General features: G+C 33.3%; 1 protein-coding gene across 1 annotated transcript in view; it reads left to right on the top strand.

The window, feature by feature from the left end:
• The window catches only part of LIPI (lipase I), a 41,479-nt gene extending 14,290 nt beyond the window's left edge, over positions 1 to 27,189 (top strand). The window contains exons 7-9 of the mRNA XM_077765631.1: positions 8,640 to 8,751; positions 14,691 to 14,867; positions 26,421 to 27,189. Coding sequence (XP_077621757.1) covers positions 8,640 to 8,751; positions 14,691 to 14,867; positions 26,421 to 26,517 — 386 coding nt within the window. The 3' untranslated portion in view covers positions 26,518 to 27,189. The remainder of the gene's footprint in view (positions 1 to 8,639; positions 8,752 to 14,690; positions 14,868 to 26,420) is intronic.
• Positions 27,190 to 27,611: the final 422 nt, after the last annotated feature.

Consider the following 27,611-nt stretch of genomic DNA (forward strand, 5'->3'; position numbering starts at 1 on the left):
CTAGATGAGTGATGGGTGTTAAGAAGGGCACTTGTGATGAACACTGGGTGTTGTATATAAGTGGTGAATCACTGAATTCTACTCCTGAAACTAATATTGCATTGTATGTTAACTAATCAAAATTTAAATTAAAAAAAAAGAAAAAGAAAGATGATAAAAGAAAAAATAAATAAAATTTTGTCATTTTGAAAATGTTATATAAAGGGACTCATTCATATGTGACCTTTTAATTGGCTTTTTTTTCCACTCAGCATTCTCTGGAGGTTTATCCATCATTCCTTTTTGTTGCTGAGGCATATTCTGTGGTATATATGTACTAGAGTTTGTTTAATTGTTCATCTCTTGAGGGACATCAGGGATATTTTTAGTCTTGGCTATTATGAATAAAGCTGCTATGAACATTTATATACAAGTTTTTGTGTGAATTTAAGTTTCTGTTTCTCCAAAAACCTAAGAAATGCACTTCCTGACTCAGAAGCTAATCAACCTTATAAGAAATTGACCAAGTGTTTTTCAGAGTGCAGTACCCATTTGCAATCCCTTCAGCAAAGTATGAGTGATCTAATTTCTCTGATTTCTTACAATCACAAAACAATTGGTGTTGTCATCATTTAAAAACTTACTCATTCTTGTAGGTGAATAGTGATACCATTTTGTGGTTTTAATTTTTGTTATCCTGATGGTTTATAATAATGGATATCTTTTCTGTATATCCTCTTTGGTGAAATATGTGTTTATATCTTTTTCCCATTTACTAACTGGATTTTTTTAAGTGTTGAGTTTTGAGCATTCATCATATATTTTCACAGTAGTGCTTGTTGGATATTTAGTTTGCAAACATTTTCTCCCATCCTGTAATTTGACTTTCTTTTCATTTTCCTTACAAGGGTTTGGCAAGGGCAAAAGTATTTATTTATTTAAACCCAAGTTAGTTAACATATAGTATAGAAATGATTTCAGGAGTAGAATTTAGTGACACATCACTTACATATAACTCCCAGTGCTCATCCCAGCAAGTGCCCTCCTTAATGCCATCGCCCATTTAGCCCATCCCTCCACCAACAACCCCCCCAGCAACCCTCAGTTTGTGCTCTGTATTTAAGAGTCTCATATAGTTTATCTCCTCTCTGTTTTTATCTCATATTTGCTTCCCTTTCCCTATGTTAATCTGTTCTGATTCTTAAATTCCACATCGGAGTGAAATCATGTGATACTTTTCTTTCTCTGACGGACTTATTTCACTTAGCAAAATACACTCTAGTTCCATCTGCGTTGTTGCAAATGGCAAGATTTCATTCTTTTGATTCTCTGCAGAGCCCTAGATCTTGAAGATTTTCTCCTAGAATTTTTTTTTCTTCTAAAAGTGTTAGAGCTTTATGTGTTACGTTTAAATCTGTAATTCATTATTGATTTAATATTTGTATAATATGTGGGGTTTAAGTTGAGATTCATTTCTTTTTTGCCTTTGGATGCCCATTTGCTCCAGCACCATTTGTTGAAAAGGCTATCTTTGGTTTATTGAAATGCATTTGCACCTTTATGAAAAATTAGTTAAGCATATTTGCTTAAGCATATTTCTATTGGGTCTAGATATTGTCCTCTGTCCTGTTTCATTGAATTATCTGTCTATCCCTTTCGTATACCACACATTATTAATTATGGGTGTTGTAGTAATTTATATGTAAGCTTTATAATAAGAGTTAATATCAGATAGAATAATTATTTCTTCATTCTTCTTTTTCAGAATAATTTTAGATATTCTAGGGTATTTGCTTTTAAATAAAAATTTAAAATAAGGTTGTCTACGTCTACAAAGCCTTGGCTGGGATTTTGATTGTAATTGCATTAAACCTATGATCAATTTAGGTAGAACTGCTCTCCATACCGTGTTGAGTCTTCTGATTCATATACATGTTATTTCTTTGCATTTACTTTAATTCTTTGATTTCCTTCATCAGTATTTGGTAATTTTCAGCATGTAGATCCTGTGTATCTTTTGTTGCAGATATACCTTTTTATTTTTTTAAATTTTTTTGAGTGATGGTAAGTGATATTTTTCAATTTTAAATTTTCAAATATTTTTAAATATCCCCATGTCTATTATTAGTATATAGAATTAGGATAGAATATTTTGTTTTGAGCTTGTTTCTTGAGGCTTAGTAAATTCACTTATTATTTCTTGAATTTTTAAAATAGATTTATTAGAGTTTTGTATGTAAAATCTATCATCTGCAAACAGAGAAACTTTTATTTCTTCCTTTCTAATCTATACACCTTTTATTTCTTTTCCTTGACATATTTCAGTGGCTAGAACTTTAGTATTGTGTTAAATAAGAATGGTAAGAGCGGATATCTTGTTTTATTCCCAATCTTAGAAAAAGAATTCAGTTTCTCACCATTAAGTATAATGTTTCCTGTAGATTTTTGTAAATATTCTTTACAAAGTTGAAGTAATTCTTTTCCTACTTTGCTAACAAATTTTCTCATAAATGTGTTGGGGTTTGTCAAGTGCTTTTCTTCATCATTGATATGATCATATGATTTTTTTAAATTTGTTGAAATATTCGTTTACATTGATGATTCTAGAATGTAAGATAGCCTTACATTTATTCCTATAATAAATACCACGTGGTCATAATGCATATTTTTAAAATAACTGTTGGATTTGATTTGCTAATATTTTGTTGTGGACTTTGTGTCTAAATTCATAGATATATTTATATCAGTTTTTGTTTTCTTTTTTACTCTATCCAGTTTGGGTATATGAATAATATTGTCTTTATATAAGAGTAACACAACCTCATAAGATGAGTTGGCAAGTGTTCTCTCCTACTGGAGTTTCTGGGATATATTGTACAAAATTGACATGAATTCTTCTTTAAATATTTGATAGAATTTTCCAGTACAAAGATTGGGGCCTGAATATTTCTTTTTTGAGAGTTTTTTAATCACAATTTAATTTCTTTAATTAATTACAGTGCTACTCAGATTATCAGCTACATTTTGTTTGAGTTTTTATAGTTTGTGGTCTTCAAGAAATTGATCCATTTATTCTAAGGCCTTGCATTTATGAGCATAAAGTTGTTTTTATTATTTTTTAGATAACTACACAATCTGTAGTAATTTCTTCTATTTCTTTGCTGTTGGTGATAATTTTTATCTTCTCTTTATTTTTGTCTGTGTTGCTAAAAATTTATCTATTAGTTTTACTATTTTTTTCCCCAAATGAATGGCTTTTTGCTTAATTCATTATGTTTTGTTTTTCTGTATTTAATATCATTGTTTGCTGTTCTTTATTACCTGCTTCTTCCTACTTTCTTTGGATTTATTTTGTTTTTCTGTTTTCTTGAGTCAGGAACTTAAATTGTTGGTTTAAAACATATGCACAGGTTCCAGAGATTAGAACATGGATATATTTAGGGAGGTCTGCCGCAATTACATTATGCACATGTGAATTTCACAGTCTACTGGTATTGACGTTTTACTGTTATGTGAAATGTGAGAACTTGACTTGCATTTAGGTTTCTTTACATTTTCCACTTTTAAATATCATTGTCTTGAGTAGCTGCAGATTGCGTGATAATTTTTGTCTCAGTTATCGAATAGGTTTATAAAACTCATGAGGAAAAGTATAGTCTATTGTATGTATGCATATTTATTCTCCTACCATTTTTCTCTCTGTGTTTTTGATTGCTTTTAGATGATTTCAACTCCCTTCTGTTTGAAGAAATTCTTTCTTACAATATTTAAGAATGGATCTGCTAATAAGAGATTCTTTGTTTTTCTTTGTCTGCACATGTCTTTATTTCTCCTGTATTCTCAGAGGATAGTTTGGTTGAAAAAAGTTTGAGCTTTCTTTTGACCTTTGAAAAATGGCCACATAATGTAGGGAAAATGTTGGCCTCCATGGTATCAGGTAAAAAATCCACTGTGACTCAAATTGGTGTTCTCCTGTAGGTAATGCATCATTTTTCTTTGGCTTCTTTCAATTTTTATTCTTTGTTTAGTATCCTGTTTAGGTTCACTCAGCTTCTTGTATCTACATATTAATTTCCTTCACCAAATTTAGAAAGCCATCAGCCATTCAATTTCTTTGAATATTGTTTCAGCCTCACTCTTTTCTCTCTTCTTGATATGATGATAACACAGACATTACATCTTTTAGTCCCACAGGTGTCTGAGACCCTGTTCATTTTCCCCCCTCAGTCTCTTTTCTCTATGTTGCTGAAATTGTGTGCCCAACTGATCTGTCTTCAGATTCACTGATTTCTATCTTTTATCATCTACTTTACCATCAGGTACACGCAATGAGTTTTATATATATTACTGTAGTTTTTGCTTATGTAAATTTCTACTTTATTTTCTTTTACAGTTTCTATTTTTTTTTTGCTCAGATTTTTCTATTCATTTTTTTCAAGAGACTCTGACTCACTTTGAAGCATTTTTATGATGACTTCTTTGAAATCCTTGTCAGATAAATCCTAGCATCCGATTCATCTCAGTGTTGGCATCAATTGATTGTCCTTCCTTACCAAAGTTGTGATTGTCTTTGTTCTTGGTATAAGGAGCAATTTTCAATCACATCTTGGGCATTTGTCTATTATGTTGGAATTTGAGTCCTATTTAAATCTTTTATTTTGAGCAGGCAGTTGTATTGTTTAGATTTTAGCTCTATTCTGAGGCTGTGACTTCTTAGATGTATAAAAGTTCAGGATTTTTATATTTTCCTGGTGGCTTGCTTCTTTTTGGCTTTGTACATAAAATTTCATGCTGCCTCCCAATTTTATCTGATTCTGTCACAACAGTTTGTCTCATAGACCCCTTGAATCTGTGTCTTTTTTTTTCATCTTGAATATTATGTTCTATAGTATTTTATTTCACTTGTTGCTTAACAATTAGTATTTATTATAAATGTTATTACATCAAATGCTCACTTTATTTACCAGTTTTAGTTTTGTACATTTTATCTGGCCCTGTTTTCCCTCCCCCCCTTCTTCCTTTTGGGTTTAACTTTTATCTTACTGAAATATCTCCTTAGTGACTTTTCACTAGTGGTCTCTCCCAGTTTGTCTGTTTCCTTGAAAATATCCTTATCTTTTCCTTACTCTGGAATGTAAATTTAGTTCAAGATAGAATTCTACATTGAGAGTTATTTTTGCTGAGCCCTTTGAAGATATTAATTTTCTTTCCAGATAAATTTATTTTTTTATTTATTAGTGTAATTGTTTTCTGCAGATAATCTATAGTGTTCTTCTGGTTGAATTAATCAATTATTTTATCTCTATTTATTCATGGTGTATTGTTAATCATTTTCTAGCCCCAATGGTCCGTTTAAGTCTCTCAAAAATTACAGAAAAACATCTGTGCTATTTCAAAATAAAGACTCATGTGTTCTTTTAATATAGAAAACTCTCAGCAGTCAGCTCTCCTTCAAAATTCTCCCTTCAGAGCAAGTTGGATTTTGTTTATCCCAGAGTTTATGTAGCATTCCCAGAGCATTTTTAATGTAATTTGGAGGTGATGGGAGGTTCTTGACCACATGATGCAGTCTAATTTAAATTTCATGTTACCTAGAGTTTCATTTAGTCTTGGAACAATCCCCCTCCTCACCCTCCACCCCCACTCCCCCATCTAAGACCCCTACACAGCCAGTAGGAAGTTTTCCCAGTTCCTCTTTGAATGACAAAGCAGAGAATGAAGGTCTCTGGCTCAGTATGGGACTTTCATTTCAGCTCCTTCACTTAGCATCATGTCTCCTGTGCATGGAAGCTGACATGCAGCCTCTGTCGCCATGCTAAATCCAGTTCCCAGGTCCTGTAGAGATCCAGGGCTTCAGTCCTCCTTACGTTTTGCCTTTATTTTCTCTTCTAATCATAGAAATGAAAGTATCTTAAACTTCCTTTCTCAGCTAACCTCCTAGCTCATGCTTGGAAGTGGTAACAATGAAATCTTGAAGCAGTTTGGCCTGTGATTTTGGGGCAGTGTTTCTGCTTAAGCGTTGTTCTCTGGCCCTTAATGATTGTTTGAGCTACATATTCCTTAATAAATTCTTGTACTAACAAACAAACAAACAGACAAACAAACAAAAAAAACTCACAAGGAGTCAGAACTTTATAGATCAGACAACACTAAATATAGGAGTGAGATCAATATCTTTGCCTCTGAAAGATACACTATATCAATTTTTAGCTGGCATTTTTTTCTTCTTCTTTTTTAAAATTTAAACCTAAGTTATTTAACATATTATGTAATAATGGTTTCAGAAGTAGAATTTAGTGATTCATCACTTACATATAACCCCCAGTGCTCATCCTCCTGACAGATGTCCTCCTTAATGCCCATCACCCATTTAGCCCATCCCCTCACCCCACACTCCTTCAGCAACCCTCAGTTTGTTCTCTATATTTTATAGTCTGTTATGATTTGCCCCCTTCTTGTTTTTATCTTATTTTTCCTTTCCTCTCCCTATGTTTTCCCTATGTTGGTTTCTTAAATTCCACATATGAGTGAAATCATATAATACTTGTCTTTCTCTGACTGACTTATTTCACTTAAGCATAATTCACTCTAGTTCCATCAACATTGTTGCAAATGGCAAGATTTTATTCTTTTTGAACACTGAGTAATAATTCCATTATATATATATAATATACATATATACATTTATACATATGCATACATACACATATATGTATACATGCATATATATACACATATACATACATACATAAATGTTATATACCACATCTTATTACATATTCATCGGTCGACGGATATTTGGGTACTTTTCATAATTTGGCTATTGTCAGTAGTGTTGCATTAAACATTGGGGTGCACATTCCTCTTCGAGTCAGCATTTTTGTATCCTTTGGAAAAATACCTAATAGTGCAATTGCTGGGTCATAAGATAGTTCTGTTGTTAATTTTTTGAGGAACCTCCATACTGTTTTCCTGAGTGGCTACATCAGTTTGCATTCCCACCAGCAGTGCAGAAGGGTTCTCCCTTTCCTGCATCCTCATCAACATCTGTTGTTTCCTGAATTATTCATTTTAGCCATTTTGACAGTGCGAGGTGGTATCTCATTATGGTTTTGATTTGTATTTCCCTGGTGATGAATGATGTTGAGCATCTTTTTATGTGTCTGTTAGCCATCTGGACGTCTTCTTTGGACAAGTGTCTGTTTATGTCCTCTGCCCATTTCTTCACTGGATTATTTGTTTTTTGGGTGTTGAGTTTGATACGTTCTTTATAGATCTTGGATACTAACCCTTTATCCGATATCTCATTTGCAAATATCTCCTCTTATTCTCTCAGTTGCCTTTTAGTTTTGCTTATTGTTTTCTTCACTGTGCAAAACCTTTTCATCTCGATGAAGTCCCAATAGTTCATTTTTTGCCTTTGTTTCCCTTGCCTCCAGAGATATGTCTAGTAAGAAGTTGCTGTGGCCAAGGTCAAAGAGGTTTCTTCTCTAGAAACTGTTTTCTTCTCTAGAATTTTGATGGTTTACTGTCTTACAAATAGGTCTTTCATCCATTTTTGAATTTATTTTTGTGTATGGTGTAAGAAAGTGGTCCAGGTTCAATCTTCTGCATGTCGCTGTCCAGTTTTGCCAACACCATTTGCTTAAAAGACTGTCTTTTTTCCATTGGATATTCTTTCCTGCTTTGTTAAAGATTAGTTGGGCCTACATTTTTGGGTCCATTTCTGGATTATTTTTTTCTTTCCCATAGATCCATATCTATTTTTGTGCCAGTACCATATTATCTTGATGATTACAGCTTTGTAATACAGCCTAAAGTCTGGAATTGTGACGCTTTCATTGATGTTCTTTTTCAAAATTACATTTGCTATTTGGGGTCTTTTCTGGTTCCATACAAATTTTAGAATTGTTCTAGCTCTGTGAAGAATGCTCATGTTCTTTTGATAAGGGGTTGCAGTGAATGTGTAGATTGCTTTGGGTAATATTGACATTTTAACAATATTTGTTTTTCCAAATCAAGAGCATGGAATGTTTTTCCGTTTCTTTGTGTCTTCTTCCGTTTTTTTCATAAGTGTTCTATAGTTTTCAGTATACAGATATTTTAGCTGGGTATTTTTAATAAGAGCTACTATAAGTTTGGTATATATAAAAATGCTTAATTTTACAGTCATTACTAAAAACAGTGAAATTGGCAATTATATTTGTCAAGCAATTTTAGCTAAGACTATTCATCAGATAAATATGGAAACTTATCATATTTACTTTAGGTGTGCTACTGAAAAAAATTGTTTCATTGACCTAAATTATGAATTTTTTTGGTTTGCACACCAGTTAATATTCTTTAATTATTTGGCCAACTCTTTACCATACTCATGACTTTCTGGCAAGCTTTTTCATTCCTCATTTTCAAGTCTAGTTAAAAATTGACAACATGGAAAATATATTACCCATGTACAAAATGCCTCTCAGTATTATGTGCATATATAATATGTACCTAGATTACACATCCACACATGCATATATATATATATACACACACACACACATATATATATACACACACATATATATACATACACATACATCTATATCTGCATAGGTACCAAAAATAAGTAGAAAATAATAATAATGTGAATTGCATTCTATATTTTTTTGTAGGCTATTATTTTGTTCTCAGTATAACTGTTCTGGATAACAGTATGAAAAATGGCTTTATTACATTTAAATTATTAAACCAGGTTGGAATAGTTGAAGAATCAAAGATTTATGAGTAAGTATAATTTAGTAATTTTTTTTCATAAATTAAATGTTTATTTTCTTGAGCATCTACTTTGGAATATAATACAGATAAGTGTAAATTTTCTTTCCAGCGAGTCTTAAAATGTTAAATATTAAAAGATCTCAGGTGTTATATTTGAATTCATTCATTGTCTGGAGAAAGATGTAGAATATGAAGTCAACTACTTAACTTGTTTCTGTGATACACACCTAGGGACTACAAACATTAGGGAGTACTTTTTTTTTCGTCTTTTGACTCTCATTCCACTATTCTTCTTCTCAAACTACCTTGCCTTCTACTTATGTCTAGTTTTCAGGCAACATTGTATTCACAGTGATATGAATAAATCTGTCAGTAGAGCAACACAATTTATTATTTCAGAGAAACACTAGCAGCCACAAATCCTACAATAATAGAAGAGGGTTTTGTTTTTACCTAATCTTCTATTTAGCTTTTTGTGTATATATAGGTATGTGTGTATGTGTATATATACATATTTTTAAAGTTATCTAAGCATCTCAAAGAATGTTCTCAGCTTGAATTTGTTGAAGGTATACCTGTCTATTTCATAAATTCTCAAACAAGGAAATTCATTTTCTGTTAAAAATGATATGAAGATGCAGGCACTATTAAAATTGTGATTTCCATGGAGTGCCTGGGTGGCTCAGTTGGTTAAGCATCTGACTTCGACTCAGGTCATGATCTCATGGTTTGTGAATTCGAGTCCCATGTCAGGCTCTGTGCTGACAGCTCAGAGCCTAGAGCCTGCTTCAGGTTCTGTCTCCCTCTCTCTCTGCCCCTCCTCTGCTTGCACTCTTTCTCTATCAAAAAATAAAAAAAAAAAAATTAAAAAAAGTTTTAAATTGTGGTTTCCAACCTGTTATACTAGACTTCTAGAAATCTCTTAACTAATGTAACTTTTTGAAAGGCTCATAGGTACCATATCTAGTGATGCAATAGAAGAAATACTTTATTTTATTGTGCCTGGACTTACAACAGTTTGGTTTAAGTTTAGACTGACTACTGATGACATCATTAGAATTTCAAGAAGCACTGTTAGAATATCCAGTGTTTACTGTTGTCACAGTCTAAGTAGTTACGATACCTGAATTGACTAAATTTAGTGTGTGATGGGCTTCAGACTTGAGTACATCATGACATCCAAACTTACTCAACCATTTAAGTGAACAAGGGAAAATTCTCTGCATGCATATATATTTGCACATTAGCATTGCAAACGATGGCAGTGATGTATATAATTTTACAGTATTATTATGAACCTTTGTTGAAAATCTAAAATAACAGAAAAATATACGAAGTAGCCATAGCTCATAATAAACGAGGTTTGTTTTGTAAATAAATCTTTAAAACCTTAAAATACACAAAGAAAATAATAGTAAAAGAAGTATATTATGATCAAATATTGAAAACCTGTGTGCTGACATAACAAAGAGTATTTATAGTATCATGGGATACGAGGGGCGTTCTTGGAAATAACATTCCAAGTTGTAAGTCAGGGAAATTTTTTTTAACTTTGAGATAAATGTATTTTTTTTTAATATTTTTATTTATTTCTAGGAGAGAGAGAGAGCCAGTGTGAGCAGGGGAGGGTCAGAGAGAGAGGGAGTCACAGACTGAAACAGGCTCCAGGCTCTGAGCTGGCAGTCAGCACAGAGCCCGACGCGGGGCTCGAACCCACGAACCGCAAGATCATGACCTAAGCGAAAGTCGGATGCTTAACCGACTAAGCCACCCAGGCGCCCCGAGATAAATGTATTTTTAATATTATATCCTTATGAATTTAATTTTCATAAAGTTATTAAAGGCATTTCAGATAATTCAGTAGTTGGATAAAACTGGTCCTGAGTGAGCATCAAAATTAATTTGCTTTCTTTTTTCCTTTTCTAACTTGCCTTCAGTCACCCAAAGACTATTAAATAAATCAAGCCAGGATTTCAATCCAAATTCTTCATTTACATCAAGGCCCATCTTTTAATAAGAGAAACTTCAAATTATTTCCACCATACTCCATCTGAGTACGATTGACTGGGTTATAATAATGAATAGTTATTTTATAATAGTTTATTGCTTTACGTTGCTTAAAATTGTGTATGTATGTGCCTATATATGCATACACACACTATATGTATGATCCTTTATTTTTATAAAACATATACTTTCTTAGATTTTTGAATTCGCTTATTCAACAGTATTACTCAGCACCACTGAAACTTATTCAGGCATTTCATTAAATAATGGATACCCAAGCTAAAATAGTACTGTATTGTTCTTAAGGAAGTCACAGAACACTAGAGGAGACTAATGCGTAATTGCAGCTCTGAGTAATTAAGTTCTATAGTAGCTTATTTTCTGTGGGTGTATGAGGAGGATGCAAGGAAACATTTGAAGGGGAGATATTGCAGTCAAGGGATGAAGACAGTGCTTTCAAAGGCATGGAGATAGGAAAGTACCTGAGTTCAGTAACAGCCCACAGACTACAATCCTAGAGAAGTTGTTCCTAACTTGTTCAAAAGGCAAAGAAATTGTCATTCTTCATTTCTTTTATAAACATCATTGTGTATGCAGAACACCATGAAATATTGCTGTATTTTATTCATGTCCTTGAATTAGTGCATTTTTAATGAAGGAACATAAACATAGATGATATATTCATGACAAATCTGTCCATCTAAGCCTGGCCAAGAGCTTTACTGTTTTTCTGTTAATAATTCTTTGCTAATAACTTTAGTCATGCTTTGAGATTTAAACTGTTTCAGAAACCAGGGAAGTTAGAGACTTTTAAATGACTTTTTGCTTCCCTCTTCAAAACTGAATAGGAAGATTTGCTCACTGTAGAAAATGTATCATATTATACAGTTGAAAATGAAAATCATATATAATTATATCATCCAGGGATGTTCACATTTACTATGTGGTCTACAACTGTGTCTCCTCTTCATTTACCTCCTCTTTTTCCTCTTCTTCCTTCTTGTGTATACCCATGTGCACACACACATTATTTTCTTGACTTAGCAAAATTAGGATCTTACCGCAAATGTGTTCTGTATCCTGATTTTTACACTGAGTGCTACAGTGTAATCATTTTTTGATGTTGCTGTTACTCATTGTAATATGATGCCAGATATAATAATATATACATATAGGATTTTAAACAAAAGATATCAATTTTGGATATTCTGGTTAGAAGTTTCCCCCCAGAGGTTGAGTAATGGAGAGATCACGAGTCCAAAGAGGTGGCTGTCGTAATAATTTACATGAGAGATGATGGAGGTCTAGACTCAATACGTGGAAATATTTCTTATTTTTTTTAAGGACTTAGAATAGATACTTTTATGATTAATTAAATATGTGAAAGTTTAGTAAAGAAACCAGTTTCAAGGCAACTATTTAAATTATGATGCTGTTTACTGAGCTAGGAAGTCATGGAGAGGAGCCAATTTAATCATTCAATATAATTTCTTGAAAGCTTCTATAGGCCAATAACTATACTAGAAAGTAGGGATACAATTCTGGGCAAATTAGCTTGCTGTCTTTACATAACTTATGTCTAGTGCAGCAGATAGACTTTACACATACATAATACAAATAAAATGATGATGTTCATCATTCTTCTCTTCAAACAGAGGAATTTACATTGAGCTAGGAACTGTGCTAAGTGCTGAGGATACTGTGATGAGAAAAATAGACATGGTCCTACCCTCATTAAGCTTAATGCCCTAATAAAAGATATAACAGTAATCAAAAATATATAAAACTGCGTAAATAAAATCTAAAAAATGTCTTGAGGCAAATTATTGTGTGCATGGAAACATAAAATAATGGATGTGAATTAGAGAGGTCACTAAAAGTTTCTTTGAGGAGATTTTATATTAGTTGAAACCTAAATGATGGGCAAGATTGATTAGCTTTGCTATATTCCAGGCCACAGTACCAGCGAATGCACAGATCCTGAAGCAAGAGAGAACATAGCCCATTTCAGGATCTGAAGGAATTTTCTAAGGTCTTAAAATGGAAGCAGGACAAGCAAGAGAGAGATGAGAGGAGTAGGAAGCCCTTGGATTTTATAAAAACTAGAACTTGTAGGGCATGTTCTGGGATTTAAATTTTACTCATTGGGCAAATGGAAATCACTAAAGTGTTTTAATTGGGGCAGTTTGTTTGGAGCCGTGTTGGATCTTTATTTTGGAAAAACAATTTGACCACATTGGTTTGACTAGTAAAAAGACGGGATGCTGTTGCAAGAATATAGGCAAGGAACAATGGTGTCCTGAGTGCTTGCTGTGGAAACGGATGGATCCAAAGCAGATCCAGGATATTTCAGAGGGATAATCGGTGGGAATTCATGATACATTGGATATAGGGGTTGAAAGAAGGGGTGATATCAAGGGTGAATCCTAATTAGCTTGGGTGGTGCCATTTAAAATAATAAGGAAATTTGTAAGTTGTAGTGTTTTGTTGTTGCTGTGGTTGTTGTTCTGGTGAGAGATGGGTGTTAGGAAATATGTCATTTAGATTTGAACCTACTGAGTTTTAGACATGGTGAAAAGCAATAGATCTCAGCAAACAGAGCTCAAATAGAGGCAGGGATTGGTGTTCACAAACAAATAGTTGGTATTGGAAATCACTGAAGTGGATGTGAAATTGTAGACAGAGATAGCACAGTCCCATCTGGACATAATGACTCTGAAGTATCTCTGAGAAATCCAGATAAGGTCTTGGACAGAAATCAGAGATATGAACAATGACATTATATTCCATGAAAGAGGAGGTAAAACCAGTTCCTGGCGGGGAGCAGAGATGGCCTTTGAAGAGAGTAATGGCATCCTTTTTGGGGCCCAGATGTTTGAAGAATCAAAAGGAGGAAAGAGCAGGGATAAATATAAGACGGCACAAGAGCTGGACACACCACTGGTTGCTCCTCAGCTGCTTTACGTGATTGTCGCCTCTGCTCAAGCAAATCATTGTTGCCTTGAAGGAGCAAATTAATGCAACAGAGGTTTAAAATTCTTTCTTTCTCTCTCACCTTTTTTCTTTTCTTCTCTTCCTTCCTACTTTCCTCTTCCCGCTCACCCACTTTCCTTCTCCTCTCCCTCCCTTTCTCTCCTCCTCTTACTTATGCTGCTCCTCCTCCTCCTTTTTCACCTACTTTGGATTCCCCTTTGTAGTCAAGCAGATCCATATTGACCTGACTCCAGGACCCCTATGTTTCTAGGACACAGGGGTGAGGAATTGGGTAGAGTGATGAAGAAGAGCATTGACATGGCTGTGTATTTTCATTTCAGCTTTGCATTCTCTAGCTTTGGAAAGGCATTTGTATGTTCTGATATTCAGTTTTCCCATCTGTAAACAGCAATACTAATAGTACCTACTAAAGGAAGTTGTCAAGATAGTTAAATAAGGTCAAGCATGTCAAGCTTTATTATGGTTCTAGGTACACTATAAATGCTCAGAAAATTGTACTTATTAAATTCTACCTTTATTTTTTTTTCCTTTTGAAAATTGTGGCTTTTGTAATAACTCACAAATATTTGACAAAATGGCGCAGAGCAGTTAAGAATTATTATTAGAGTATCCTGTCAGCGAACTGTAATAGCTGTTCAGGTGTCTAAAACAAGAAGCATAAAATGACTTCTGTAATTTTAGACAAATGTACAATCTAGACACCAAGTCAGAAAGATAAAATGTCCCACTTTTTTCTCAAAAGGTATCCCCAAATAATTTTGTATGGGGATGCAAGCATTATTATTTTATTTTGTTTTAATTTATTTTAATAAATACTTTTATAAATATTGTTTGGCTTTTTACCTTTAAGATTGTTCTTTCTATACTACATCAAGATTATATTGACTTTAGAGTTAAATTATATTTTAAATTACTAATATGCTAAGCATGTTAAATTTTCTGTTTAGGAAGAACAGATCATTTTATCATCTTAAAGAAGTCAAGATTCTTGCTCAATTTTCAAATGATGTTAGAAGTATTTCAGGCATTGGTCTGGGATATTTTCAGAACTCAAATCAGCAATGTTCCCAATGCAGTTACAACATCCATCGTGTTATGGTACAATCAATTACCTATCAAGAAAGGTAAGGAAACTAAAGTTTGATTTTAGCATATTATCTTTTAAACTTAAAAATATCAGCATGCTAAGAAATGGCTTAAGAACTGATATATTCAGATGCCTGTTTATTATATTTTACACAAATATTAGAATATCTAAAAGGTTCAAAACACTTTTTTAATGAAAATTAGTTTGAATGAAGTTTAGTGTGCAATCACATTACCTAGACAAAGAAAAAACACAATTATTTCATTAGACACAAGAAAAATGAAAAAAGTGAGACAAATATCTGCCTTAGAAGTTGATCAATAATTTCTTACATATACATATATGTTTACAGACTGATTGATATTCCTTTTATACAATTCTTTAGATGGAGTTCAATGGCTGAAAACTATCATGAGGCATATGGTCATAGAAGATAGAAGTCATCAGAACTTTCAATTTTTTTTCTCTTAACTTTATTTGGGAAGAGGAAACAAACAGTCCATTGTTTATATTATATCTCAGAGACTAGATATCACTGGAGATTCAACCCTAGGAATATATTGACATCAGTGGAGCACTAGCATATATACAATAACAGCAGGAGGAAAATCTGGTTCCTTTGTGTCCTGGTTTCTCTGTTATGTCACAAATATCTCCATTATACAAAAATGTGATACTATCATGGCTTGATGGGGATTTTTGAAGATGATAGATTCTATCAGTATTTTTCTTTGTCCATCTTATATGCTTTTCTTAGTTACATGTTCTCACAACTGAGGAGGTTTTCCTACCACGCTTGTCCTCATGATATTGATATACATGTTCACCCTGGCAGAATTTGTATTCCCACAGAAATACCTCTGTGAAAGCATTAAGAACCACTAAGACCTCTTTAATTGTTGATCATCTGTCCATTTTGATATGTGAGATATGAGTTGTTCCCACTGTGAGTGTCAACTGAGAGTCAATAGCAATGAGTTTGTGGAATTGCTAGAAATCACTCTTCTTTAGTTGACTGTAGATCTTTCTTTTTATTTCTCTTTACTTTTCTGTATTTGTATATTTGATTCTCCAGTTAGCTTTATATGAATATTGAACACAGTAAATAAGAAGTTTTGGAGAATAAAAATAATAAATGATAAGAATATGCATTTAGACGAGGTCTATATTAACAGAGGAAAACTGGAAAGATTGTTTAAAGTGTAAATTATTTTGTAACTTTTGGTATGAGAATATTTAGCCACTCAAAAGTCAGTAATTAAAATATAGTGGGAAAAATCTAGGGGTAATTTTACTGTTCTTTGCCTTTGGTTGAAATACATACAAAAATACCAAAATATATGGAAAATTTCAGCTAGAAATATTAGCAATATTATTCCTTATCAAAGTATACCAGACAGACAGATGCACACACACACACACACACACACACACACACACACAAGCACACATATTTTAAGGGGTCATGTTTGAAGGACTCAAGGTCAAGATTTGTAATCTTCAACTGATCTCTTTATTTATTATCTTAAACATGCAAACCTTCTGGTAAACATAAGAATGCAGACTTTACTTGTAATTCCCAAAAGCTAGGCTTTAAAGGGGCCAAACTTGTTGCACCACCATAGCCTCCTAATTTCCCCCATTAATACTTCTCTGAGCGTAATGAAGGTGAGTATGAACAGAGAAGTTTAGAGGTTGTAGTTTTATACCTTCTGTTTCTGCTACTTAAGTGTAAAGAATTCATATTGTCCTTGAATAAAGTCTTTTCCCAATATATCACAACTGGAAAGAGAAAGAAAGAGTTTTATCTTCAATATAGAAGCATGGAATATAAGCCTTGTCCAGACACCAGTTATTAGCTAGAACCTTTATACATAAAATAGCACAGAAGCTGAAGATGAGAAAGAGAAATTTAGTTCCATACACGTGGACAGTAACAGGAACTAAGAATAACCTACCCTTTGTTTATATAGGCAAATGATAGGACTGTATACTACTCTTATCATTTAAGCAAAAGTGAACAGGAAAAACACAAAAAACAATAACAACAGTAACAACAACAAAATGCTGTGCATTTCATCATGAGCAACATAGAAAAAAAGATCTAACAATCAAGATTTAGAAATAAGGCTAAACCTTTGAAAGATTTATTATTGGAAATAGATGGAAATTGTACAAATCATTCCTTGATGTTCTTAATAATATTTAAAAAACAGTAATTCATGAAAGAACAAGTGAAGAGCACTTGTTTATGATTGTAAAACAGCTGACTGTGATGCCAAATGAGCTCACAGTTAAAGACAATATCAAGTTTAGTATCAACATTAAATATGAGAAAAAAATAGAATTGATCAATAATGTAAAAACTCATAATAATTTATAGAATAGGGTGATATAAATAATATAAAAGATTGAGGAACAATTGTTGGGGAAAAATAATTGAAATGCAAAATGTAGCTATATGGTGTTGCTGAAGAGGAGACACAACAGAACTAAATGCAGATGTGATACAAGAAAACTGTCCTCAGAAGAAGATATAGATCGCAAATTGATAGAATAAACTAAGGACTCGAAACTAAAGGAGATCAACCTTTAGACTCACTCTTATATATCAGTCAGTTAAGTGTATGCCTCTTGATTTTGGCTCAGGTCATAATCTCATGGTTTGTGAGATTGAGCCCCTCATCAGGCTCTGAACTGAGAGCATGGAGCCTGCTTGGGATTCTCTCTCTCTCTCTCTCTCTCTCTCTCCTTCTCTCTCTCTCTCTCTCACTCTCTCACTCTCAGTTTCTCTCTTTCTCTCTCTCCCCCCATTTCTCTCCCCTACTCTCTCTGCCGATTCCCTGCTTGAGTGCTTTCTCTCTCTCTCAAAATAAATAAATATACTTTTTTAAAAAAGATAGAATTTTCTATATATACAAAGAAATCTTTATAGAGTGGAAGATTAAATGTTGCAGCAACTGAAGTGTCCATCAGTAGTTATTTAGTATTGCATTTAGTTATTTAGTATTGAATGGCTTCAAGATTCTTTTGAAAGTATTATGCATGGAACTTAAATTTAATGAGAGTATTTGGTTAGGAAAAGCCAACACAGCTGTCTTCAACTTAAAGAGTAATCTTAGGAAACCTATTTACAGTTATATTATTTGTGCTAAAGTCTTCAACCTCCCATTTCTGTATTTTAAACTGTCTGGCTAAAGGGTGACGAGTACAGTACTTTGGGAGAATATGAGGCTGGAACTCTAGAACTCTGAAGGGTGTTTACAGATAGCAATTTTGACATAACTCATTTTACATTTTTTCAAAATCTGTTCATCCCTCTTGAAACCTGTCCTCCATCTTCAACATCCACACTGCAATTTTTCCTATGTCCTCAAATGATGCTCTCTAAGTCACTATAATTTTGAGAGGTGATATAGGTCAGGAACCCCAAACAGTGTCACCCATGTGAGTAGTGCATGTGTGTTTCTATATGTAATGTAAGCTACACCTCTGAGAGTGTATTAATTTTACGCCCATATAAAAATTAAGTAGTTTTAGGATGACTGGAAATGAACTTTTTCTTTTCTTTTCTTCTTTGCTGTTCTTTTCTTTGAGAAAGAGCAAGAGAGTGGGGAAGAGGGGTAAAGGAAGAGAGAGAGAGAGAGAGAGAGAGAGAAAGGGAGAGAACCTTAAAGACTCCATGTTCAGCTCAGAGCCCTACTTGGGACTCAATCCCACAACCCTGGGATCATGACCTGAGCCAAAATCAAGAGTTGGATTCTCAACCTACTTAGCTGCCCAGGTATCCAAGCTTTCATAGTGTTTACTATTAGAGTCATTATTGAACAAAAAGGTTATTATGCCTAAATATTTTTAGATATTCAGTGTTTTAATTATAATATTAAGGGACAAGATAGTTTTATTCATATTCTCCTAAAATTGTTTTAGATTAAAATTCTCTTGCAGTTATATAAGGATTTTTTAAATATTTGATAATTGAAATAAGTGGTTCTCTTTAATTTGCTTAGAAGTTATGGTAACATACTTCTAATTTGCAATTGTACCTTATATAAATAAATATATAACAAATATATTTTTCAGTCAATCCTTATTGTTCATATAACAGTTGCTCTTTTTTTTGTATATTTGTCTTGTAAGTTAGTTTGCTCTAAATATTTTCAGTGGCAGAAAATACATAAAGTATATATTTGGATGATAGGAGATGCTCAATTAAAGCAATCCCTTTTTTCTCATTTTTCTTTTCTTGTTAGTCCCTAATTTAACTTTTCTTCTACCTCATTTAATCTATAAATACACAGCTGAGCCAACAAAATGACCAACCCAATAATGATACAAAACAGATCTGTCTGTCTTGCTAAAGCAACTCATCTTTAAAATGCCTCATTCCCAAAATTTTCATCAAACTGTAAGTCTCATTCTCCATAAATACATCTTCCTACCTTTTTGTAAAACTTTCCTTTTTTAGTACTTTTGAAACTTCTTACCCAAACTTTGTATTCGCTGTACCATACTATCCACTCCAGTAATGCTGTGATCAGAATCCTCACCCAATTGAGTTGTTGGGGACACATGAAGACTCTGAGACAACTGATTAAGAACTTTAGAAATGAAAATTCACACTGATTGCAATTTCATCTCATAAAGTGGAATTTATCATCTGAATTATTTGTCCTAAACATAATTTAACCTTCTTTTTTAGGGAACTAGCACACAAGGAAGGGATTTTTTAGGTGTATGTTTTGTTCGATGCTTACAATTTAAGGGAAAATTATTAGGTATCAAGGAAAGATGACTCCTTTGAAGATGTAGGCATGAAAGAGATATCCTAAAGTTTTCTTTTTCTATTAGTAAGCTTCTTTCAAGATGGATAATAGTGGTTAAGTTTGTTTTGATCTACTACATCTTAGACACTGTTTTTGCAATCTTTGAAACACCTTTCTGAGGTAAGTATTTTCTTTATATTATTAGTAAGAGAACAGAAACTCAAGGGTTTTGTAACATGTCTAAGGTGTCTCAGCTGAGAAGTACCTTTGCAATGATTTGAACCCTAACTTTTCTTGAGTTTTTAATGTTCTTGTTTTCTTTTGTTTCAGTTGCTATTATTTTTATAGGAGTAAACATTTTTTATTAATTAATATAGTGAATTATTTCCATTATGGAATATTCAGAAAATTTAATTCAAATATAATGTTACAACTAAGAGATATCACTGTTAACATTTTGTCATGCTTATATATAATCACATGTTATAACTGAATCATGAATCTAATTTTTTTTTAAGTTTATTTATTTTGAGAGAGAGAGAGAAAATGAGCAGGGGAGGGGCTGAGAGAGAGAGAGAGAATGAGAATCCCAAGCAGGCTCTGTGCTGACAGTGGGGCTTGAATCCACCAACTGTGAGATCGTGATCTGAGTGGAAACCAACAGTCAGACACCTAACAATGAGCCAGGGAAGCGCCCCTGAATCTAATTATATATATTAAATTATAAGCAGGCTTTCTGTGTAGAATCATACAGCTTATTCACTACAGTAGCTTTTGCAGGAATCACTATTTACATAGGTAACAATGTGAACATAATGTACTTGGGGCTGTACAGTACCTTGGACCTGATTAGAAGCAATTTTTTCTTCCAAAATGTAAGTTAATGGCTGCCATTATATTTTGTCTTTTGTGGAACATTCAAATTATTCTCTCCTATCTTGTTGGGCATTTTATTCCCACCCCCCAGTGCTTGGTTATCATAGATACTGATTATATGTGCATAGACAACTATCTGTATGGTAAACAATTTCTTTGTTTTATATTCACAGAAGGAAAATCAAGCATGAGGAACAGTTTCTTTTTCTTTTTTAATAGTTTATTGTCCAGTTGGTTTCCATATAACACCCAGTGCTCATCCCCACAAGTGCCCTCCTCCATGCCCATCTCCCCCACTTCCCCTCTCCCCCACCCCCATCAGCCCTTGGTTTGTCCTCAGCATTCAAGAGTCTCTCATGGTTTGCCTCCCTCCCTCTTTCCCGCTATTTTTCCCCTTCTTCTCCCTCATGGTCCTCCATTAAGTTCCTCCCAATCCTACTATACATACAAACATATGGTATCTGTCCTTCTCTGCCTGACTTATTTCGCTCAGCATAACACCCTCAAGTTCCATCTATGTTGCTACACATGGCCAGATTTCATTCTTTCTCATTGCCATTTCATATTCCATTGTACAGATAAACCACATCTTCTTGATCCATTCGTCCATTGATGGACACTTAGGCTCTTTCCATGTTTTGTCTATCGTTGAGAGTGCTGCTCTGAACATTGGGGTCCATGTGCCCCTATGCGGCAGCACTCCTGTATCCCTTGGGTAAATTCCTAGCAGTGCTACTGCTGGGTCATAGGGGAGTTCTATTGTTAACGTTTTGAGGAACCTTCACACTGTTTTTCCAGAGGGGCTGCACCAGTTTACATTCCCACCAACAATGTAGGAACAGTTTCAAATATTGCACCTTAGCACATGATGTTCATACCTTCATATTGATTGTTGGCGAGCTATAGAGAGTTGTGGCTTTTTGCATGCATTTCTCTTTTCTATGTCACTTATAAGGGAAAAAGAAAGGGTAAAGGCAGAGAGATGTGTCCACTATTATTTGTAACTCCCTATCTTCTTAATAATTTTTTCACAGACACATATTATACACAATTCATTCATTGGTTATTCAGTAACAAATAGGGTAAAGTAATTGAATATGCTATGGAGAAAAAATAGGCATGCACATAAATTTTAACTTTTATGTAAAATCTAAACATTGGATAGACTATGAAAATTTACCAAATTTATACAAATTATATACAGTTGTTTCTATTCACGGGGGAAGGAAAAACCTTAAAAACACTTATGTGTGGTTACCAAAAGTCAGCATTCCCTGCTGGTTGGAAGTGCTAACAGAGGCTTGGATGAAATGTATACTTTAAGTTTAATTATGTAGATAATTGCCATAAACGTTTAGTTGCTTTTCCTATTTAGATCTGTTCCTACAGATAATGTGCAATTAATGAGAATTAGTACTGCCAAATTATTGGGAACATGAGTTATAAAAGTGGGACGCCGTATGGTCCAGATATACTGTGTATGCATTCAGCCAGTAATTATCTCTCTATAACAAACTCTGGTAGAGACTACAGCATCCTTCTCCTTTGGGGCATTTCCAGGAGAGTAGGGCCTTTGAACTTAGAGATTGAGAGGAATATTCCTAGTGTGGAAGTGACCTGGGATGACTTCTGAGAAAAGTGAGACTAAATCTACTTTTAAAAATTTTACCTAACAGTAAAATGTACTTTCTGGCATATACTTCTATGAGTTTTGATAAATTCATGGAGTCATACAACCACCATCACATTCAAGATACAGGACATTTCCATCAATGACAAAGACAGCCCTGTGCTGCCCCTTATTGTCAACCCCACTCCCCACTCCCACTCTCTGGCAACCACTGTCTCTCGTTTTGCCTTTTCTAGAATATTATATAAATGGAATCATACAGTATGTATAGCCTTTTAGTTATTTTATTTAGCTTCAGACATTCCAAATTCATGCATTTTGTTGCTTATATCAATGGAATGTTATTGATAACTACTGCAATTCGTTTATCCACTCACCAGTTTGAGGACATATGGTTTGTTCACAGTTTTTGATATCTATCCATGAATAAAGCCAACATAAATATTTGCATGTAGGTTTTTATGTGAACATAAGTTTTCATTTCTCTCGGATAAACATCTAGCAGAGAAATCGCTGGGTCATACTGTAAGTGTATGTTTAACTTTATATGAAACTGCCAGACTGGTTTCCAAAGTGACTGTACATTTTGCTTTCCCATCAGCACTTAGCAGAGTTCCTTTACTCTCCCACATCATCATCAAGTTTCTTTGTTGTTTGGCTTTTATTTTCCCAGCACTAGTGTTTTTAATTTGGATTGCTCAAATGACACATGATGTTGACGGCCTCTGCCATTTAACTAAGGGTATTTACATCAGTTATTTTAATGTGATTATTGATATGGTTGAGTTTAAATCTGTCATCTTACTATTTTGTTTTCTATTTTTCCCATCTGTTCTTTGTTCTCAGTTTTGTCGTTGTCTGCCTTCTCTTGGATAAATCGAGTAGTCTTACAATTACATTTTATTTCCGTTGTGGGCTTATTATTATTATTATTAAACTCTCTGATTATTTTGGTGGTTTCCTTGGGGTTCATTTTATAATCCTTAACTTATCAGAGTTTACCTCCAGGTGAATTTTACCACTTCACATTTAACGTGAGAACCTGACAGTAGTATAATTCCATTTCTCCCATCCTGGCTTGTGTGCTGTTGCTGGCAGACATTTTACTTGTACATATGCTAAAAATTCCATAATACAGTGTATCATTTTTGTTCAAAGAGTCAATCTATTAAAGAGAAATGAATAATTAGGAAAAGTTGTATATATTTATATACTCACATAGTCACTATTTCTGATACACTTCTGTTATGTAGATGCTGCTGGTATAGTGTGGGTTTGCTGGTGTGAATTCTTTCAACTTTTGTGTGTCTGAAAAAGTCTTTATGATGCCTTGATTTTGAAAACCAAGTGCTCTGGGTTTGATGGGGTTTTTTGTTTTGTTTTGTTTTGTTTTTTAATTTCAGTATTTTAAAGTAGTTGCTGGACTGTGTTCTACTATGCATTGATCCTAATGAGAAATCTATTGGTATCCTCCTTTTGTTCTTATAAAGATAATATGTCTTTCCCCCATTCTGGCTGGTTTCAAGATTATCACCTTACAATTGACTATAAGCAGTATGATTATGCTGTTACTTGTAATTTTCTTCATACTTCTTGTGTTTAACATTTGTTAACCTTTTTGGACCCATAGTCTTATAGATTTCATCAAATTTCATCTAAAGTCTGTTTTTAAAATACATTTTTCCGTGTCCCTTTTCTCTCCTGTTCCTTTGGGGATTCTAATTTCAAGTTCATTAGGGTGCTTGAAGTTTTCCCACAGCTCACTGATGTTTTGTTTATTTTTATATTTTATTTTCTCTCTGCATTTTATTTTGAATAATTTTTGTTGCTATATCTTCAAGTTCACTATGCTTTTATTCTGCAATGTTTAATCTGATATGATTCCCATCCAGGGTATTTTTGATCCCAGACATTGTAGTTTTCACCTCTGGAAGTTTGACTGGGATCTTTTTATATCTCTCATGTTCACTATTTGAACACATGAAATAAAGTTATGATAACTCTTTAGAGAAGGGGACTCTGATGTCTCCTTCTGATTCTCACATCGGTCCTTTGTTCTGGGTTGGTTTCAGTTGGTGAGCTTCATTTGGGCTCATTGTCCTGCTTCTTTGCATGTTTGGTAACTCTTAGATCATAGATTTTGTGTATTTTATTGTGCTGGGTGCTCTATATTTTTATATTCCTATAAATATTCTTCAGGTTTATTATGAAGATGTGGTTAGGCTCTTATAAACAGGTTGATTTTGTTTCAGGTCATGTTTTCAAGATTTATTAGGCAGGCCTGGAGTAGTTTAGGATTCGTTACTCTCACTACTGAGGCAAGAACCTCCCATATGATTTCCGGTGACCAGTGAAATATTGGCTTTTCCCATCTGGCAGGTGGGAACAAGCACCTGCATTAATGTGGAGAACCTTAAATAACTTTTACAAACAATATTATAAGCTTGAATGTGGTGATACATTGTACCTAGGCTCTAGGGAGCTTTTTCAAATAAGGAAGTACATGTATATCTTGTACTTTGGAATAATACATGGATTTAAATTTTAAAAAATGAACCATGTTTGAGTTTTAGAGTTTTTTTATTACTAGATTTCTTCTGTTATTTTATATATTTCATCAAAGTAATGTATTTATTTCACTAATTTGTGCTAAATAAAGCATTAGAGATGCAATATCCAGTGTTCTTTTTAAAACTAAACAAATGAACATATAATAATCTCCCCATGGTAGTTCAACATATAACAAGTTTTTTTCTAAACTATACTTTTTAAAAACTTTTATTGGTTGGGGAGAAGGAAATAATAACATAGAATAAGTGATGTCAAAATTATGGTCTTGGCAGAGGAAGTAGATAAGCTTTTCACAATGTAAAAACAAAGAAAATTATTTTTTCACATATATTTTGATGAAACTAAACTTTTGGTAGGCATAGTAAACCTGCCCCACTGTCTTGTAATGCTTGCAAAGGTTTATAAGATGTGGAATATTTCATTCAAAATTATGCATTTATTATATTACTGATTGAAAATATTTTAATGGTAATGGCATTGTGATCTTTTATTGTAGAAAACAAATAAAAATACACTTGCCTTCAATGTTATAAATATGTGAATAGAATAATTACTTAATGGTTCGGGTAATTTACCTGTTAATAAGTTTAATGACACACTTGTTCTACTATGACAACTTAAAAATGAGGTAGATCAGGGAGATCCAGAACAGTGAAGGCACATTGAATGAATAAAGGGTATAGCGGCATCGATAAAGAATCAACACAAGTATATATACATTTGTTTGGAGAAGTGGTAAAGTCATTCCTACACTTAATAATGAAGGAAGATTGATGATCTTTGATAATGTGATAAAAACTACTTTTGCTAACACCTCAAATTCTTATGATTGAAGTATTACCACTTTACATTCACTGTTATAGTATTAAAATTTAAAGTCCAAGGTGCCTTTATTATTTCAAATAGAAGATACTCTCGTGTTCTGTATCAGTTTTTATAATTAAAAACTAATGTCATATTTTATTATTTTTAAACACATTAGCAGGTATAGAAAATTGATTTATTTAAAAATGAACAACTTAACCTAAAAATGCTGTTGAATATTTTAAAAACTTGTTCAGTGGTGTCTCAGGCAAGCTAGAGGAGCTTGGGAGCAATGTATATCTTGAACTAGAGCAATGCATCTTTTCTTTAGTGCCTTTCCTGAACTTTAACCTATCTCTTTCTATCCTACTTGATCACCTGTTTTGAAGGTGTTTAAGGCATTAGCAGGGTTATAAAAACTAGACATGATGTTTGATTCATCACAGTGACATGACTTCGGAAATCTTCAAATGCTAAATACACAATCTCTCCAAGATACAGAATTCTGTACTCTTTATTATTTGTATTTTAGTAGGTGGAAAATAGGAATGATTAGATTATGTTGACAGAATTTGTCTATGAAGTTAAGCCCCATTCTTCAGTGGTGGCTATTGCAGTAGAAAAAGTAGCCTGACCACTAAGAGTTGAGTTCAGGCTTCAGCTATTTCAGTATCTAAAAATATCTCCTACATAAAGTAAGTATTCCAAAGAAGCATCAAGGAAAGAAGAAATTGAAACACAGAGTTTTCTCTTTCTCATAAATACTGTGTCTACTTCATCCCTGTGTAGCCCAGTGAGATGGAATGGAAACGATGCTATAAGTTTGTCCCTTCATTTGGGGAACTAATTAATTACAGGCATTGAATATTCTAATGTTTATGAGAAAAAATAAACTTTGTTATTTTTATTAATAATTATTTTCCTCTCTTTTTCTTTTTCACAGACCACCACTCTGCATATACAATTTTGTACTAAAAGGAAATGAGGAAGTATTTCTCAGTCCAAGCACATGCACATCGGAGGATTTGGTTTGTGATTAAAGAACTTGTAAATGAGAACAATGTAATCAGCCTTTCCTTATAAAGGCATTGTTCAGTCTAGGATTCACATATTTCTACTTCCTGAATAAATGTTTAAAATTTTTAAAATGTAGAAAAATGTTAAAATGCATATGGTAAAGCATTCTGAATATATTCTAAAATCTGTTTATTTCTGTTTATGTCAATCAAATGTTTATCATTAAATATTTCCCTTAATTAATACATAATACTTCTTTAGGAAAAAGAAGCCTATTGCTTCAATACATTGTCTAAACAGTATCATTTTCTACTTGTCAGACTGCAGTCATAAAAGAAGTTCTTTTACTTGTAAATTTGTCACTTGCAGAAGTCACTTAGATTGATGTAAATCTGGTAAACATAAATACACTTTCTGTTTAGTGATCTACTTGGCATTTAGAGATCTATTTGGTTTACTTGGCACTATAAATAAATTTGTTTCTATAGAGCACAATAATATATGGGTCTGTAATGCTTAAGGTCAGATCTTGGGTCCACCTACTGTTGGTGTGAACTTGAATAGCTACACTTACTTCATTATGTTTCAGTCACCTGAGAATTTTTTGAATTTTGAATCATATTTTGACTGGTCTCTTTTCACATTAGTATAATAAAAATAACAAATACATAATGATAATAATAATAATGCTGATAGTTAACACATACATCACTGTATTGCTACATAGTTTAATAACATATATATCAATTCATTTAATCCTTACAAAAACCCTATGAGATTGACCTTATTATTTCTGCTAATAAAGATATTGAGGGATTCCTGGGCTTTTGCTCTTTCTCACTTATGTGTGAATACCCCCAAGGTTTGTTTCATGGGTGTTTATAAACCAATACATCAACTACAGTCAAAGTCTGTGTGTTTTGACTTCCTGCTACTATTAGTTTGCTGTAGCTTCCATAACAAAATATCACAGAAAGGGTGGCTTAAACAATACAAATTTATTTTCTGACAGGTATGGAGGCTGGAAGTCTAAGATCCAGGCGTCACTAGGCTTGATTTCTTCTGAGGCCTCTCTCCTTGATGTGCAGATGGCTGGCTGTCTTCTTGCTATGTCCCC

Source organism: Crocuta crocuta, unplaced genomic scaffold (genome assembly GCF_008692635.1).
Source record: "Crocuta crocuta isolate KB4526 unplaced genomic scaffold, BGI_CrCroc_1.0 scaffold174, whole genome shotgun sequence".
Lineage (NCBI taxonomy): Eukaryota > Metazoa > Chordata > Mammalia > Carnivora > Hyaenidae > Crocuta > Crocuta crocuta.